General features: G+C 34.1%; 2 protein-coding genes across 2 annotated transcripts in view; both read right to left on the reverse strand.

Annotated features, from left to right (window-relative positions):
• The window catches only part of LOC111064264 (protein disabled), a 31,669-nt gene extending 18,851 nt beyond the window's left edge, over positions 1-12,818 (reverse strand). The window contains exons 1-3 of the mRNA XM_039420044.1: positions 12,501-12,818; positions 11,793-11,981; positions 2,368-2,597 (exon numbers count right to left, since the gene is read on the reverse strand). Of these exons, the coding sequence (XP_039275978.1) occupies positions 2,368-2,597; positions 11,793-11,970 (408 nt within the window). The 5' untranslated portion in view covers positions 11,971-11,981; positions 12,501-12,818. The remainder of the gene's footprint in view (positions 1-2,367; positions 2,598-11,792; positions 11,982-12,500) is intronic.
• A 1,415-nt stretch (positions 12,819-14,233) lies between these two features.
• On the reverse strand, positions 14,234-15,060 carry LOC120349609. Its single transcript, XM_039420045.1, has 2 exons — positions 14,869-15,060; positions 14,234-14,512 (listed from the first exon to the last, which is right to left on the reverse strand). Exons 1-2 carry the CDS (start codon positions 15,058-15,060, stop codon positions 14,234-14,236), a joined length of 471 nt encoding a protein of 156 aa, XP_039275979.1.
• Positions 15,061-17,573: the final 2,513 nt, after the last annotated feature.

Below are 17,573 nucleotides of genomic sequence, written 5' to 3' on the forward strand. Positions count from 1 at the left end.
TTGTACAGTATTTGTTCTTCAATTGTTATTTCTCTTTGTGAAATTAGTGTTGTACCGTTAGAAGTTGAACAAATAAATAAGCATAAAACAATAGGGAGGAAACAATTTCACTGTGTATTTCAATGGAGATTTCTGAATAATATAAATACAGTAACATTATTCTATTAATAATTGGAAAAATAATGGGAATAGAAATATATCAAAAAATTATTCCTATTCTGTTGATACAATCTTCATTATGAATGAGGTTTTGAAAATTCAATTGAACTTGAACTACTAAATTTTATATTTGAACTATTTACTATATTATTGCTGTTGGGCGTCTAAACGATAGCTTCTCTAGTTATGAGTGGATTATATTACACGATAGAATAAATATTACTGAACTACACAGTGAATAGATTAGAAAGCATCAAGAAAACGTAGCCCAAACTTTACCACGAAGAAAGACTCCACCTGAATAAAATCGATACCAGAAGATTCATCTATTCACATGGGGCAACTCCCTCAACTATCAATAGTCATGAAATTCTTCTAGAAGTCTTCAAGAAAGAATTAGGTATATTGATCGCTACTATTCACATGGCATTCTATTGTGAGGATTCTATTGGCATTCTATGTGGCATTCTATTCTCTATCTATTCAAATACATTATTGGACGTTCTACTGGAGTGATATGTAATTTAGTGTTTCATGTAAACTATTATTATTAAGGTGATTCAGTGTTTCATTAACTACTAATATTTCATTATTTGGACTTATAATTATTAATTTATACAATTCCAATTAAATTTGTTGAATCGTTTGAAAATTATTAGTACTACAGTTTACACAACGTATTCAGTTTAATCTATCTACTTGATTACAGATGAGTCAATCAGTTTATCTACAGTGACCCTTGACCAAATAGTCACGAATCAAAGAGATTTTTAACTCTCAATCAGAACCAGGATATGTGATAGAATAGATAAATAAGTGAATGATATTTGATACAAAGAGAATGTCTTTAGCAATATTAAACATCACCTTGAGCAAATAATTCTCGAATATTCAATTGAAACTGTTTCATGTTGTAAAGTTACTCAACAAATCAGTGTTAGTATAGTAACAGTCATGAAATTCACTTTTGAATGTCATCATTGGTTGAATGAAAAGCATTAACGTTGCAGATAATGAATGCTGACAGGTTGAAGTGAATCTTCACTGAAGCTAATAACCGTATTGAAAGAGTATCTAAATTTAGAAACCATGCAAAAAAACTACGCTTTCTTAATAGCCAAATGCACTCTAATATCTTCCTGTCTATTGATCTATCATCTTCATTCATGTTTTAAATCTGAATTTCTTAATGGAATTCCATTAGTAGAGAAGTTGGACAGGTCATGATTGATGGTGTGGGTAAATGTCGAACCAATTTTTGAAAAGTGTGATGTAGTGTTTAGATTCAGTTGGCAAAAGTCTATGGTGTATTGAAGTACTACCAGTGTAAAAATATGGTGTATTGGAATAGTATAGTCAATAAGGCTCTTTTTCATGCGTAAGTTTTAACTGATTATTCATAAATTCTTCTTGGATTGTTCCTACTGAATGGAGAAATCAATTGAAAAATATACAATATAACCGATTCAACTCGAGAATTTGACAATAATTATTCCTTGAATCTCACTGAAATTCTCTAAGAAACTTTTCCAAATTGAGTGTCAGTTGAGGCTATTGCCAGGATAAAGATGAGGAAGACTGGAGGAGGAGGAGAACCATAATAGAAAGAAGAAAAAGAAAAATATAGGAGGTAGAGAAAAACACAAATCCCGGGAAAGAAGGTGGAGGCGGAAGATGAGAATGAGGAAGAGGAAGAGTAGAAGGAGAAGGAAGACATATGGAAAAGGAGGAGGAGAAGAATGGAGAGGAGAAGGCGAAGACAGTAGAACAAGACAGTAAGGAGAAGGAGTAGGAAGAGGAGGAGTAGAAGAAGGAAGGCAGGAGGAGGAAGAGTAAGAATAAGAGAAAGAGAAAGTGGAAGAAGAAAAAGAGAAAATGGAAGAGGAAGAAGATAGAAACAGGAGGAAGAGAAAGAGGGAGAAAATGAGAAAAAGAAATAGTGACGAAGAAGAATAAGAAAAGAAGAAAAAGAAAATTGGGATGAATAGGTTGAATCAGTTAGGTGAATAATAAGAAGAAAGAAAAAAATAAGAAGACAGTTGGAAGAGAAGAAGATGAAGACAGGAGAATGAGGAGGAGGAAGAGAAAGAAGAGGATAGGAAGACGACGAGAACGAGGAGGTGAGAGGAAGTGAAAACGAAGAAGAGCAGTAGAAGAAGGAGGAGGAGGAGGAGGAAGAGTAGATGGAGTAGTAGATTGAGCACTGACCCCAGTCTTGTCATCCCTGAGCCGGAGGCCATCGATGGCGATGTGAATGGTGATGCGCTGCTTGTGTTCGCCAGCTGCGCGGATGGCCATCTTGAGGTCGGCGAGGGCCTCCTGACACATGCGGTCGCCGCGAGCATCTCCCACCTCCAGGATGCCAATCAGCTTGGCCCGGTAGCACACGCCCTCGCCCAGGAAGCGCGCCGGCTCTCCACCCTGGTGCTGCTTGTCTGCTGCAACAGTGCTCACTCATCAACACTCGCACACACCAATTATCCTACTCATATCCATATTTACTTGTAATGAACAGAGATACATACTATATAGACAATTGTCATACAATGCATTCAAAAACAAAAACAATTACAAAATAGAGAATAGACTACTATACAATGAAATGACCAAATGAACAATGAATCAATGGTTAGAGCATACGCATAATCCTATTATATTAAGCGAGCAATTTCTGTATATATTTTTTATATTTGGATATTTATATTTATTTATGGTTATTTATGTCCAACGGATCTCGAAAACGGCTCTAACGATTTTCACGAAATTTGGAACATAGTTGGTTTATGATATAAAAATTCGATTGCACTAGGACTCATCCCTGGGAAAACTTGCTGAACGACATTAGAAGGAAAATTCATCCTTGGAAAAACAGCTGAGACTTTCGTCGTCTGTGGATGATAAAAAGTGAGTGGGCGAGTGCGTCTGTTAAAAATCAAAATATCTCATCCCTGAAATTCATAAGCTGACGTATAGCCAGCTGTAAAATATAAACACGATCATTTTAAAGAATTGTGTTCTGTTTATCGATAAATAAAAATGACGAGCGAAGCTCGGTGCCCCGATATTATTAACTATTTAGTCACTATGCTTGAAGATATACAAAAAAGTCCCTAGCTTCTAAAAGGTTAAAAACTGTCAACTAGAACATATGTACACATAATGGAATCGAAATATGTGATAACAAAGATTCAACACATCGTCAAAGAGATTCTGATAATTATAATACTTCATTTCTCATTCCTAAACTGTACTTGTATCATACTTTACCCTTATTACATTAGGCCAGGGTCGCCAGTGAGACACTAGCAGTGACTGCTTATAAAGCAAGCTGGGACACCAGAGTAAATAAAAATAAAGCCGAGTGACCTGGCTGACTGGCTCAGGTCTAGTGTCAGAGTTTTCAGGTAGCACCTGATCAATTACAGGGTCTCTGGCATGACCTAATGACTGCTTTCAGAGAAGAGAAAGGAGAAGGAGAAGAAGTAGAAGACAGAGGTAGGAGGAGGAGGAAGATGAAAATGAGGAAGAGGAGGAGTAGAAGGAGAAGGAAGACAGTGAATGAAGAGAAAAATACATGTAGAAGAGGACATAAAAGAGGAGCAGGAGGATAAAGAAAGAGAGAAAAAGAAGGCAAAGACAGGAGGAGGAGGAGTTTTCAACTCAAAAACTACTTTCAGGCAGCAGGGACCGACGGTTTAACGTTTCCATCCGATAGCAGTGAGACACCAGGGTTGGTGGCCGTGCTGGCGACCCGAGTGAGACACCAGCCGGCCCTCAGAATCTGGTGTCCCGGCTGCCAGCAGGCGATTCTAGTGTAATGAGCGCAATTAGAACTAATACCTCGTGACTCGCTCGGAAACTTGGTGTAATGCGAGCTTAAGTGAAAATTATTTAAACAGTTGATGGTAAGAAATACATTAGAGATCAGGGCGGCGCCCATGGCATATGGTTGGTGCAAGTGGGAAAGCTCATATACTGACAATGTGTGAAAACCCTCCCATAAAAACTAATGGTATTATATTTCTTACACAGCAGCTGTTTGAGGACTCACCACTGATTCTAGTGATAGAGTTCACTCATTGATATTTCACACTGTGTGAACACTCTCATATTAAACAATTGTGTTCTCTTACTAAGCAAAACAATAGATGATTATTGTTAAAACAGTTATAGAGTTTGAACATTGATAGTTTATGTAAACAATCCCAAAAGAAACAATGAAAAGCTATTCTATTTATATTCTGTAAAATAGATATATTTATTGGAAAAGAGGGCTGCTTTAAATAGAGACGATTTGTGTTGTCTAATACCACAGGGATACTGCTTAGGGTGACCATTGGTACAAATACGAGGGTTTACACTGGTAATATGTGAACACTCTAATATAAAACAATGATATTCTACTTCTGTCCAACAGAGCAGAAATTCATTGAAAAAATAGGTGATTATTAAACAGTGGGTGGTAGGAATGGTAGGTATTCATTGGAAAGAAAGACTCCTACTGCTGCTTGACCACTGCAACTGATTAAGTGAACCACAGAGTCATTGAGGGAGGGAGGTAGATGAGGAAAGTGGAGTGTTTAACGGACGGCCATAACAGGGAGCGGAGTTATTTATTTATTTATTAGGTTAGCAAAAACAATACCACATCGGGAAAGAAAAAACAGGCTATTGCCCAAAATTTCTTCAATTTCCTAATTTAGTTTCAAATTGTCCAAATATTAATATTGATATTGTCTTTTAGTTATATCAATTTAACAATAATTTGATTCTGACTTTCAATTTGCACACCTGAATTCGGTTAATAGCTTGACCGTATCAGTAATACTAAGGAACACAAAACTATTTAATGTAATAGAAATGTCCAAGACAAATAAATGAAAATTTGATGAATGAGTAGTGGATGAATGAATTACTTAATTGCTTATTAATAAGTAAACCTCCGTGAGACGCACCTTAAAATATATGTGATTGAAATGATAGCATGTTTTTAGCATGTCCACACTGGGTATTAATGTTCACTACTTTTAGTTGAATATTGCTTTGAAATAATTTCTTAGATTTAGATGGACAAAAGAATGATCAACTGGACAAATAAATAAACTACTTAATACTTCCATTTCATTCCTTTACCCATTACAAATATGTAACTCAGATAATATGTATAATTGTAATTTAGGCCTATTATATAATTAATAACTTATAATTAATATTATGTAAGAAAATAAATAAATGAAAAACTGTATGTTCCAAAAAATGCAGTAGAGATCACATTATATGCAAAGATAAATAATTATTATTAATGTAGTGATGAAGAGAGTACAAACTGAAAATAGACAATAATCAATCAATCAATCAATCTTTAATAGTCAGCGATGGGGGAGATAACTGGAGAAACTTAAGAAAAATTGACGGTCGATCCATTAAAGGGAGTATATTATTCGAAGTCTAAAGCCCTTCTACCCAGTTTTTCTGTGACAAAGAATAACATTTACTTTAATTGGAATGTTCATACATTAGCCATATGAATATAGGTTGATGAGAGCAAAATACATTCCAATCAGCTACACCATACTCTCCATCATAAGCCAAAAACCTCTAGAGCTATTAAGGAACTAAGGCAACGATTGTATAATAAGGAGTGATTATTGTGACTGGGAGAGTTCTGAAATTGTTATTAAGGTAATTAAGAAGGATAAAGTGATGATGAATGTTAAGGTATATTACTACTTTATTCAACCATTTTTTCAAGAATAGAGAAAATTCAAGTCAAAGGCTAGAAAAGGTTAGTCACAGTCAATTTAGATTAATTAAACCATAATAAAGTGATTAAAATTGTTAAATTAAACTGATAAAAATTCAAACACATCCAAGAACACATCAGAACCCTTAATAACCTTTTATAACTACAAACTCTAAAAACAAGCACTCAATTTTACAGTGAATTGTGATGAAATTGAGATGGAGTCATTTAAACGGGTTGCTACAGACACAAATATGAATAAATTGGAACAGAATTCATACAGGTTAATCAAATTTGATTATATACTGGAACAATACAGCATCAAACTTCCAATACCCTGAGAGACCAACCCTGAAAGCCGACCCTTTTGGTTCATTTCCACGTGATCCAGTCACAAATTCTTGCACAATTAATTGTATAAATGTTATTTGAAGGAGCTAAAAAAGTATAGATTGAAACGAAAAAACATATAAATTATACAGTTGACAAAATAATAAATTAAAATCAATTAAGTCTTTCAGTGGAAGCCTGTAGTACAGATTTCCTAATCGAAATTCTCGAAACATTTTACTTGTAATCCATTAAATCTGCGTTACTCACATTTACATGGGCTGGATTTCTTACGTAGGGTCTGCATCGCTTCTAATTCAATCTACTTTCTCTCACAAAACATTATGAACCGACACCGGAATCACAGAAAACCTTCTCCATCATCACACAGCAATCGTGCACATCACATCGATTATATTAGTTGAGCACAACAGCTGATCAAATCCGAGCCTGCACTACCTAATACTTCCGCACTACATATTTGCATACAAGACACCGCACACAACAAACTAGATTTTTATTCGGTTTATCCAAGTGTACTACACCAACCCCATTGATCCGACTCACTCACTAAAAGGGGTGGGTTGGTAGGGGGTGGGGAAGAGGAGGAGTATAAAGTGGGGGTGGAACTGGAGGGGTGGGAGGGGAGGCTCATTTTCCTCCTCACAGAGACTGAGCAGAGGAGAGTCGTTGAAAATCAATATTCCCCCTCGCCACCCTTTAGGTTACGTGTCTACTGTAAGGAAAAGAAGGAATACAACTTCATACATTTACAAAACAGAGACAGCGAACATGCATTAATAACACTTGAAAGATTCGTGTAACATAGAATACTGTCCATCTATTTATAAAATGTATTAATACTGTATCCAACGTGTAGTAACGGCGAGGTGCTTCAGGTGAGTTTCACAATATTATTACAGTTTTTACAGCCTTGTAGATCAGATTACATTGACTGTGGGGAAATTTGAATATTACATCGATATTTTAGGGTACAATTCAGTGATGTACTTACGTCTTATGGACACAAAACGTATACCTGGCGAGTGCTTCATATAAATGTGTCTTTTCAAACGGTAACAGCTGAGAGTAAGGCGTGCACACACTGGACAAGAATAGAGCCGCGTACATGCAAAAAGTAGTGTGTTTCTAGTGTGTGCATGCCCTAGAGTCGATTGTTTTTCAATTAGATTGTTGGTTACGCTAGTGAATTTTTAGTATACCTTCAAAGCTGTTGCTAATGTATTCTAAGAGCTTTGATATTTGAAAATGTAGAAGTCTCGTAAAAGAACGGAAACCAATGACCTCAAGATAGCCACAAACTAGAAATTGAAAATGTTTTGCATATATTTGTCTAGGTTGTGCAGATAATACATTTAGCTGTTCTGGCTTCAGTGCATGGTACTACGTGAGTTTCTGAATACGGTATATGTGTGTTATTAGAATAAGCATCGTTCAATAGACATTGTAAATTCATTGTAGAACGTTATCAGATAACATCACGTCCTGAACACAACATGAGTTATGTAGCTAGTAGCTTATGGTATGTAGTTAAATTGAATTCAAATTCAACATTATTTTTATAATATTAGAAGTTGCTCCTTTAAAATTTATCAATATAAATGCAATACCTTCTCAAGTTTCCAATTGATTGTTTTCTTTGGTACATTCATTTATTCTACTTCTTACGTCAACCTTCAAAGATCAAAATTTCCAAATAACTATTTCTGGGCCGAAAAGTAAGTGGCGAAGCAGTGATGTGAGATTTTATAACCTAATAATACTTCGTACATCAACTTTTTATCGAAATTTGAAAGAAAAATTTTGAAGACTCAGCATAGTTTTCCATCCCTAATCATAATTATATTATTATTATTATCATCATTATTATAGTGTTTTTACAATAAATAAATCTTCAAATTTACTAGCATTAATTAAAGGTAAAAACGAATGATAAGGATGATAAAATGTAACTTAATATAAGTTCTATTCAATTTATAAAATTCTATTCACTGGCTTTCCTTAGTTAATCTACTAATATAGATTAATGTGGATTGAAGATAGCTTCGTGTAAAAACGATTGTGAATAACTCAATTTCAGTGTAAAGAATGGAGAAAACCAGATTAAATTTGCAATCCCTTTTTGCTAGGAACACCATTTGGGTAGCATCAACATGCCAGTTAATAATTGAAATATTCTGTTGACCCTTTCCCAATCATTCATATTATGATTTGTGTGTTATTCTAAATAGAAATAAATAAGTAAGTAGATAGATACCAGAATAAATAAATAAAAGAGCAGACAACAGCCTACTTTTAAAGCAATTCTCAAATGGTTTTTTACATGGAATTTGAATTGAAAACATAAAAATAATTTATTGAAAAAATCTTCTACCAAAGCCAAACTAATTGTTTGTACAGAGGAAATTGTATTGAGAGAAGTGTAGAATATCAATAATGGAAAACAAGAGATTGCATTGAAAAAAAACATGTAAATTAACAAAAATCAAATTAACATTGAGTGTGTCAGTAGACCTAGACAGTATAAACAAAAAGCTGACAACAAATTCTCACACACTTCTGAAATTAATGCCAATTGCAAAAATTACATCAGTCTGGCCTTGAAGGCAAATGGGAGTTCTCCCAAAATTGATCAAGAAAGTGAACAAATATTTTAACTGAGTTAAAATTCAAATTATTTGGAATATACAAGAACTAGATTGAATTCGCATCATTATTTAGAATTCAAATTATCTTGACCCAACAATTTTCTTTCCGAACTTCATGCTCAATGGTGTAGAACAGCCTGCTTTTTCAACATCGTTGCTAATTGATAAACAAGCAACGATAGACTCTACGAACTAACTCAATAGTTCAGATGGTTTTTAATCCTTATGTAGGAAAAACAAGCCAGTTTTAAGCGCGCACACAATTAGAAGAAGCAAATCATGATTATGAATGAAGCAACTAATTGATAAGTGGGAGGATTTCCTGTTTTTTCCACTCTCCCCTCTTTCTATCTCCACTCTTTCTCTCTCTATTTTCATATATATCTCTCTCTCATCGCTTAACACAAATTGTAACTAACAATGAAACGAGAGTGGATATTCCGACAGTAGTATTTTTAACAGTAGCCTAGTACTTAATATTCAAACCAAAAAAAGATGAGAATCTTTCAAACACTATTAGAAACTAAACAAATTATCTTTTTTAAATTAAAACACTTTTGACAGCCACTACGACCGTAATGTTGGGTCAATTCAAGTGAGAAAACAAAGGTTCGCGTCCTTACGTGCCGGTTTTATTTGTATTTTAAAAAATGTATATTCAATTGAGACAAAAATGCAAAATAATTAAACATAGACGATGGCCGCTTTCTAAAGTATTATCAACAAAACTTGCTGCTTTGATTTCATTGATATAGTATATATGGATAGATTATTATGGTTTGCATAGTGTTTTTGTTTATTTTATAGTATTGTATTTTTTTGGTATTGGACATGACGACGAAAAAATTTAAACCGAGAAAGCTGCGCTTAGCGCTGAAACTAGTTTATTTCAAGTTGCATTGTTAATACACATTAACAAGCATTATAGTAATTGGTAAAAATAAATTAGAACCTATTGTGAAAAGTTGAGTCAAGTAAAATAGTGCATGTAACATATTCAAGATACTCGTATCACAGAACCACATGGCCAACATTTTTTTTCATAGAATCATTAGCCTATTCATACTTAAAGAAGAATCTTTTTGTGAATTCATCGGAAACTTAATTATAACCAGAATATAGAAATTTACTATAAATTTAGTTTTATTGACATTAAAATTCATTCTAAACTTGTAATAGTTACATCTGCAGTATTTTCTAATCAAATTCGTCGTAAACTTCAAAGTATTACATCAGAAAGCCGTGATGTTTTCCCTTTAGAACAAGATAAATATTAGCCACGGCCAAAGGTCATTCTTATCAGCAAACATGAAACAATCTCTAGGTCTGCAGAAATAAAAATAGCTCAGTACAGTCATTCTCGGTTACATAATGAATTATATAATATATATATATTTTAAATACTAATATTGTGAATTATTTTTTGTGATAATCTTGATAATATTTAGATTTTCCTTGAATTAATTTGATTAGTAGGCTATTAAAATGTTATTCATCACGGAAAAAAATTAACTACTAGCTAATTATTGGAAGATGAACATTTAATGCAGAAATTTACCGTTTTAACTGAGGAAGAAATAGTTTTTCCAATAATTTTCATTTTCAAAGTAAGCTATTTTTTATAACACTAAACAGATTAATTTTACAGACAATCAATTTTTTTTTAATTATAATTTTAAATGAGAATGACAGAAAATTTGGTTTGAATTTAAATCTGAAGATTTGATTGAAGTTATTTTATTTTTCAATAATCGAATAATGTGAGCACCCATCAATTATTACCTAAAATCCTCTCCTTGGGAATTTTTCATTCATCTTTTGATGAAATACATTGACAGATAGCTTCAAGATTAGCCTACACTAGACAAGTATAGCACGTCCTGATATGTGATGGAATGCATCTTGAAGTAAATTATTGTTTTAAAATCAACTTTTTAGTTTCTTGAAACAGGCTCCAGACTAACATAAATTTTCAATTCTATTTCGAACAGAGCCGGTAATGTCAAACCCCTGGTTTAAATTTATTTATAAAGACTTGAAAATAAATAAGTCTAATAGAAATTGGCTGTCAAGTTTCCCCACTCACAATAAAATTAATAGCCTAATGAGAATATAATAAAGATTACAAAATAATTTTTTTTTATGAATAAACAAGTACTACGTACTGTTAAACATGTGGTTAAACCTATGGCTAAACGTAGGTGCATACAGTGAAGGCCTATTATTACCTAAGCATATTTTAAATGCTAGTCTAGAGCTGGAGAAGTCACTCAAAACTCCGCTGATTTCTGTCAGCTTTTTTATTGAAAGCAGTGGAAACTCAAGATAAATATTGATCAAGTTGCATTCTGTTATTGACGATCCATTAATTTGTGATTTGTAATGATAAATTAATACTACATTTTTTATTCTTTTGCACTTTCAATGCTATCCTGTTACCATATAATTATCCTCAAAAAGGACAAAGGAGTGAGTCATTTTCGTTAGCTAATGAACTTGCTTCAAAGAATATTTTTGTTAAAAATTTGAAGTTTATGATGAAAGAAATTGAATATTACCGTCAAACATACAAACCAACAAACTGACAACGACTCAAGCACCAAAAATAGAAAAATAAAGGATCTCTCTTAGTTACTAAGAGATCCTCTCTCTTAGTTATAAGTTTAATTTGATATTCGATCATCATCTTGAGTTGTTGAATCCAATTAAAATTGCTTCCTTTTTACAATATTATATTGTATTACAAAAAGCTCTAACAGTAACTTCATTGAAGCATTAGGTTTCAGAGTATATATCTGAGTAGATATCGTGGTACCCCTGTTACGATAGTAAGTTCATTAACTCAAAGTAAGTAATATTTGGAAAAAGATCAACTTGAATTGATTGCTTACCATGTTCTGGAGGCTTCTTGGTCAATGTGGAGATATTATGCTTGATATTGGCCTTGATCTCTTTAATGTTGGCACGTTTAGCCGATACCTCTTTGCCAAGAGTGTTGGTGGTATGAGAGCTAGTAGCCGCTTTAGTCGGTTCTTCTCCATCAGTTTTATCATTTTCTTCCAAGCTCATTATGAAACTTTCTAGAAAAAGCGAAAAATTATATTGTACGATTTTATTCGGTTGACTTTACATTTAATTTAAATTAAATCAATGTATTTAACCGCAAGAAGCTACAGCAATAGGCTACATAATACTAAGTCAAAATATAATAGTAAGTAAATAATTTAATTAAATATCATTTTAAATAATAAAAATTACACTAGAAAAAACTTTTATAACTTGAGTATTTCAAAATAGCCTTTGGATAGTGTTTTAACTCTAGTGCCCATTCAAGCAAACAAAGAGATGCACTAGGACTAGACAATGAATAATAACAAACTGCCTAATAAGAGTAAAAAAACATCTATTTAAATAAGAAAAAATGGTAATCTAGTTCCAACAAAAACTTGATCATCTCCGCAAATAATAACAAACAATAGTATCATAGTTATTTTTGGTCAAGGCATGATGTAATTCAATAACTCTGTCTTTGTTTGACGATTTAGGATGTTTTATGACTCAAATATCACAAAAACGTAAAATAAAACTAATTCTCTTACCTGTTTCTTGAAATTAAACATGAAAAATGCTTAATTTTGCACTATTCAACGCGGTTATTATTCAAATTGAAGTTAGAATGTACTAAAACAAACGTAAACAACACAAAAGAAATTAATTTACATTTTTTGTTTGAATGCTATCGTTTTAGAATCACGCATTACAATACAATTCAGTTATCATTGAAAATCAACATGAAGGAAATAGAGCTTAACTCAATTATTTAAAATCTAGACTTTAAAAATTACACTACAAACATAAAAATAACCATTTGTCAGAAACGGCAAAGCGACTGAAGAAGATCTTTGAACTCTGATGCTAAAATCAGCTGCTATTGGATTATTGGCCTTGTGGGATCCCCCCCACTACACTATTTTATATCAGCTGACAGTATATCTTAAGAGCCCGCGAATATTTGAATTGGAGGAACTTTCGAAGATGATTACAATGTTGATAATAGGGTTGAAATTACTTATAGGAAATGCTTGATTTATTAATTTATTAATAGAATAGTTGATTTATAGTTTTTTGAGAGAGGAGAAGAAAAATTATAATCTTGAATATCAATCAAAAACTAATAATAATTCTAGACAATTTAAATTGATTAAATAGGTTTAATGAATAATATGATGTACAATGACAAAAAGAGGAGTAAGAGAGAATTATCTTGATATTGGTATTTTATCACTATTCCTCAATAGAACACTAAACAATAGTTAGTGAACAGTAGATCACTATTCCTCAATAGAACACATTGCTCTGTTGAAAAGATTGATTCATCGATTTTCGACTTAAATTTATGCACTGATTGTGGACAATTTGATTTGTATAAAGGATATCCAATGATACAGTATCACATTAAAATATCCAACTATCCAAAGTCTTGATCGTTAGCCAGGTGTTTCCGGATAGATCGCGTCAAAAACAAATAAAAACTTTAAACTTTAAACTTGACAATCAAGATGGCGTGGCATCACAGTCCCTCAAAGCTAACCCCAAGGAAATCACTGATACTGTAATAGCTTCTTTTAATCCGCCACCTTGACAGCCTCTTCTTGAAAACACCAATAGGAAAATCCCTCACCGAGCCCGGCAGCAGGTTGAACATTTTGAGTGCCAACACTGGGAAAGAGTCCTTCACTTTTGACAACCTATATAGAGCGTGAAATCTCCAACTGTAGCCTTCCGCGGGTACCTTATGAGTGCACCTGACACCTACTCATAATGTTAGCCCTGTTTATCTTTACTGCAGTAAGTGAGGCCAGTATGTACAGCCCGAAGACGGTGTGCACTTTCAGGCGTCTGAAGATGGGTTGACAATGGGCAATGAAGTCACTGTAGGTAAGGATCCGCAGTGCCTTCTTTTGAAGAAGCTGGATGTCATTGGCATGCGGAGAATGGCCCCAGATAAGAAATCCATACTGCACATGACTGCCAAACACCGCATGATACATCATTAGAAGTCTCTTGAGACTCAGGAGGCTTCTCAGCTTTCTGAACAGGTAGATTACTCTAGACAGTCTCCTGCATACCTGGTCAATATGCGGCTCCCAACTTAATTTGGCATCGGTTCCAAAGCCAAGCAAAGTGACTGTTTCGTCATTCGGAGTGTGGGTACTAAGAGTACAAAGCAAACCACTCTTTAGCCTCGGGAAACAGCTCCCGTGCACAGCGTTTAGCTTCCGGGGGTCCACTGCCCCTACCAACTATGGTAGTCTCATGAGCAAACAGCAGACTAGAATTCGGTAGATGGAGATCGTTGATGAGTATGAGAAATAACAGCGGCCCAAGCACTCCACACACATGGAGGAACTCCATGTGTTATTCTCCTTTCCTCGAAAGTCGTCCCCATCACCGAGACAACTTGTCTCCTGTCGCTTAGATAGTCTGCTACCATACTCCATGCACTGTCCCCAATGCCATACCTATGTAGTTTGTTCAGCAGAATGTTGTGCGACACGCAGTCAAAGGCTTTGGTCAGGTCACACATCACAAGGTCAACCAATTTGCGCTCCTTGAAAGCCACATGTATTCTTTCAACTAATGAAAGCACTGCAGAGGTGGTATACCTGCCTTTCCTGAAACCATAAGCTATGCTGCATATCCATCAGAGTGCTTGCGTAGCAGCATAGAGATCCCGGGTTCAAACCCTCTCAATACCAAAAGTTTTTTAACCGGATCACTCCCGTGTTATCGGATGGGCACGTTAAACTGTCGGTCCCGGCTGAAGTATGACAGTCGTAAGGCCCATTGACGGCTTAAATTATATATTCAGGCGGTGGGACCTTCCTGCAAGGGACTCCCCACCAACATAAGCCATACAAATTTACTTTTTATATCCATCATAAGGTTTCTCTCTTCCAGATATACAGTCAGCTTCCTCAACATGGACGTTTCAATGATTTTACCCAACACTGGTACAATTGTTGATATTGGTCTGAAGATGCCTACATCAGTAGGATTATCCTTCTTGAAGATCGGGACTGTCTTTGCAATCTTGAGGCAGTTGGGAAAAACACCTTCCATGAGGCAGCCGTTGACCAGCGACAGCAGAGGTCCCATCAATACCCATATCAACTTTTTCAACAGGAACACTGACAGGCCTTAGGCGTCCTGGCTGTGACTTGTCCTGAAACCATGAACAATTCTCATCAGGTAAACGTATGATGAGACAAAGGGACAGACAATGCTGGATCTGCCATAGATGCTGGTAGACCTTCAACAATCTCAAAGACAGCATCCATGAAAGCATTGTTGACCTCATCTGGACTCTTTTTGCATCGAACCACTGGCTTGGATTTATTGACCGAACGAAGTGAGGTCTAAGATTCAAGTCGACGGTTAGGCATTTCTAATGTTTAAATGTTGTAAGCAAGATATGCCTTCACCAAATATGTAAGGGTGGGAAAATGAAAAACAAGAAAAGATCGTACAGGTTTTTGATATTAAAACAAAACAATAAATTATTTTATCACGAAATTAAAATTAGAATTTATTACGAAATAATAATAATAATCATATGAATATTTCAGGGGCTACTCGCTTTGCTGATCTGTGGTCGTTCAGTTTATGATAATAAAACAATAAAAAAACAAAAAAATACTATTTAGAATTATAGATCTTACTTTACCTTAACAAAAGTCCCTTGGCCTGCTCTTCAAGGTCCAGTTAAAACACTCCCGAATTTAAAATAAAAAAAATATAAAAAAAACTCTGCCAGTTGATTGAATCAAAAACACCAGCTTTCCCTACAAGACTCAAATCCTGAAAATTATGTAGGTTTAAACTGCCCGGACTGCGACAGCCTATAATTGAATTCTCAAGACAGAATCATTCAGGTAACCAATGCCTTAACTCAACAACTCACTTCACAAACGGTTCAAGTATACGGGCCCCGAAAGAAAAATTCCAAATCTATTCATGTGAAAAACACATGCAGCCTTGATTCACAGACCAAAAGTCAACTCACTCTTGTTTGTATAGCATGGAGCTAAAACCTATAATATTGCCTTCACGAAACGAGATAAAACACACGTTTCATCTTTGTACATTGGAGATCTTCTCGCTTTATCAATTATATTTAATAATTAAATCCGCGACCAGATTTCCAATTCACAAAATAATATTTCAAAAATTGAATAGGTTTTGATGTCATGTATGACAATTGTGAGATTCATCAATGACTCTAGCATTGTAATCTTTTTTAGCCCGATCCACCTCCTGTCTATATTTGGCTCTGGATAATTGGACAAACATTCTTGTATGGGGAGAAATAGTGTGAATTATGTGTACTTATTTTAATGTCTAAATTGTACTTATTTTAATGTATAATGTGTAATTATTTTAATGTCTAATGTGTACTTATTTTAATGTCTAATGTGTACTTATTTTAATGTCTAATGTGTAGTTATTTTACCTTATTACCTTGATGAGATGAAGGAATACAGTGGAAGAGGATGAAGGTAATTTCTTGTATCCTATTTTTTATTATCAAAAATTAAAATGTATAGAATTCATTCACAACGAGAACGGTATCGGATATACGATATTTAAATGAATCAACTACAGTACCGTACCGTAATTTTTTAATTATGGTATAGTTTGTAGACAAACATGTCGTGTCAGTAAAAGATTATGTAAGATTATTCACTGCCTAAATTTAAGCAGTATAATCGAGATTAAAAAATATAGCATTATGATAATAAAAAAAATTTGGTTTTGATTTTACGAAGGTGGAAATTAATGATTATAGTTAATAATATTAGATTCCTAAAACTTGAATTATATTGGATGTTCTTATCTTCTTGTTTGATTTTTTTTCCCACAGATGGTGTTTCAATACTTCATAGTGTAATCCTGAGATCGCTTGGCCCCAAAAATGTTCTACGATAAAACTTTTCAAGCATTCAAATTCTCTTATTTTGTGCCTTATTCATCCCCTTAATTTATTGATCAAAACAGATATTCTCTTAAAGTTTCCATCATAAAAGTACTCATTTTCTTAATATGGGAAATTACTCTCTATACACAGAGCTCTTATGATATATTGATTGTGATCACTTGATTAGTGCTTGACTATCCTAAATTATTTGAAGACCAACTTTCTATCCTACATGTCCAAAGTCTTTGAAGAAATTTAATAATAATTTCTAAGATACTGTATTATGAATTGCTTGAAATAAGTTGAGCTATCGCCGTTGATCTGATCGGAAAATAATATTAATTTATTTGAACGAAAGTTGTCGAGAGTCGAGAGAAACACATTTTCAACCAGGGCGCCATTTAGGGGGCCTAGGACCCCCCCCCCCACAAGGATCAGATGAATAATGAAAATGCTGGTCTATCAACACGAATCCTTAGAATCTCATACTGATTTAATACTTTTTTAAACAGCAGTAGTATAATTCCTTCTACAGTATCAACAAAGTAGCAAAATTTTCATGAAAGTATGGCTACAGGTACGGAGTAATAAAGAATATATTTTTCTCTGTGGTATTATTGAAGCCTGAATATAGAATGGGTACAATTATTGATCAGGGAACAATAAGTGAGTTATTGCATAAATTCAACGTGAG

The sequence above is a fragment of the Nilaparvata lugens genome, chromosome 2, assembly GCF_014356525.2.
Source record: "Nilaparvata lugens isolate BPH chromosome 2, ASM1435652v1, whole genome shotgun sequence".
Classification (NCBI taxonomy): Eukaryota; Metazoa; Arthropoda; class Insecta; order Hemiptera; family Delphacidae; genus Nilaparvata; species Nilaparvata lugens.

Bases quoted from the DNA above. Each gene is read 5' to 3' on its own strand.
- LOC120349609 (XM_039420045.1), bottom strand. From the start codon at position 15,060: ATGGGACCTCTGCTGTCGCTGGTCAACGGCTGCCTCATGGAAGGTGTT. The intron at 14,513-14,868 runs GTATATCTGGAA...GTGGCTTTCAAG, and splicing joins CCATGTTGAGGAAGCTGACT to GAGCGCAAATTGGTTGACCT.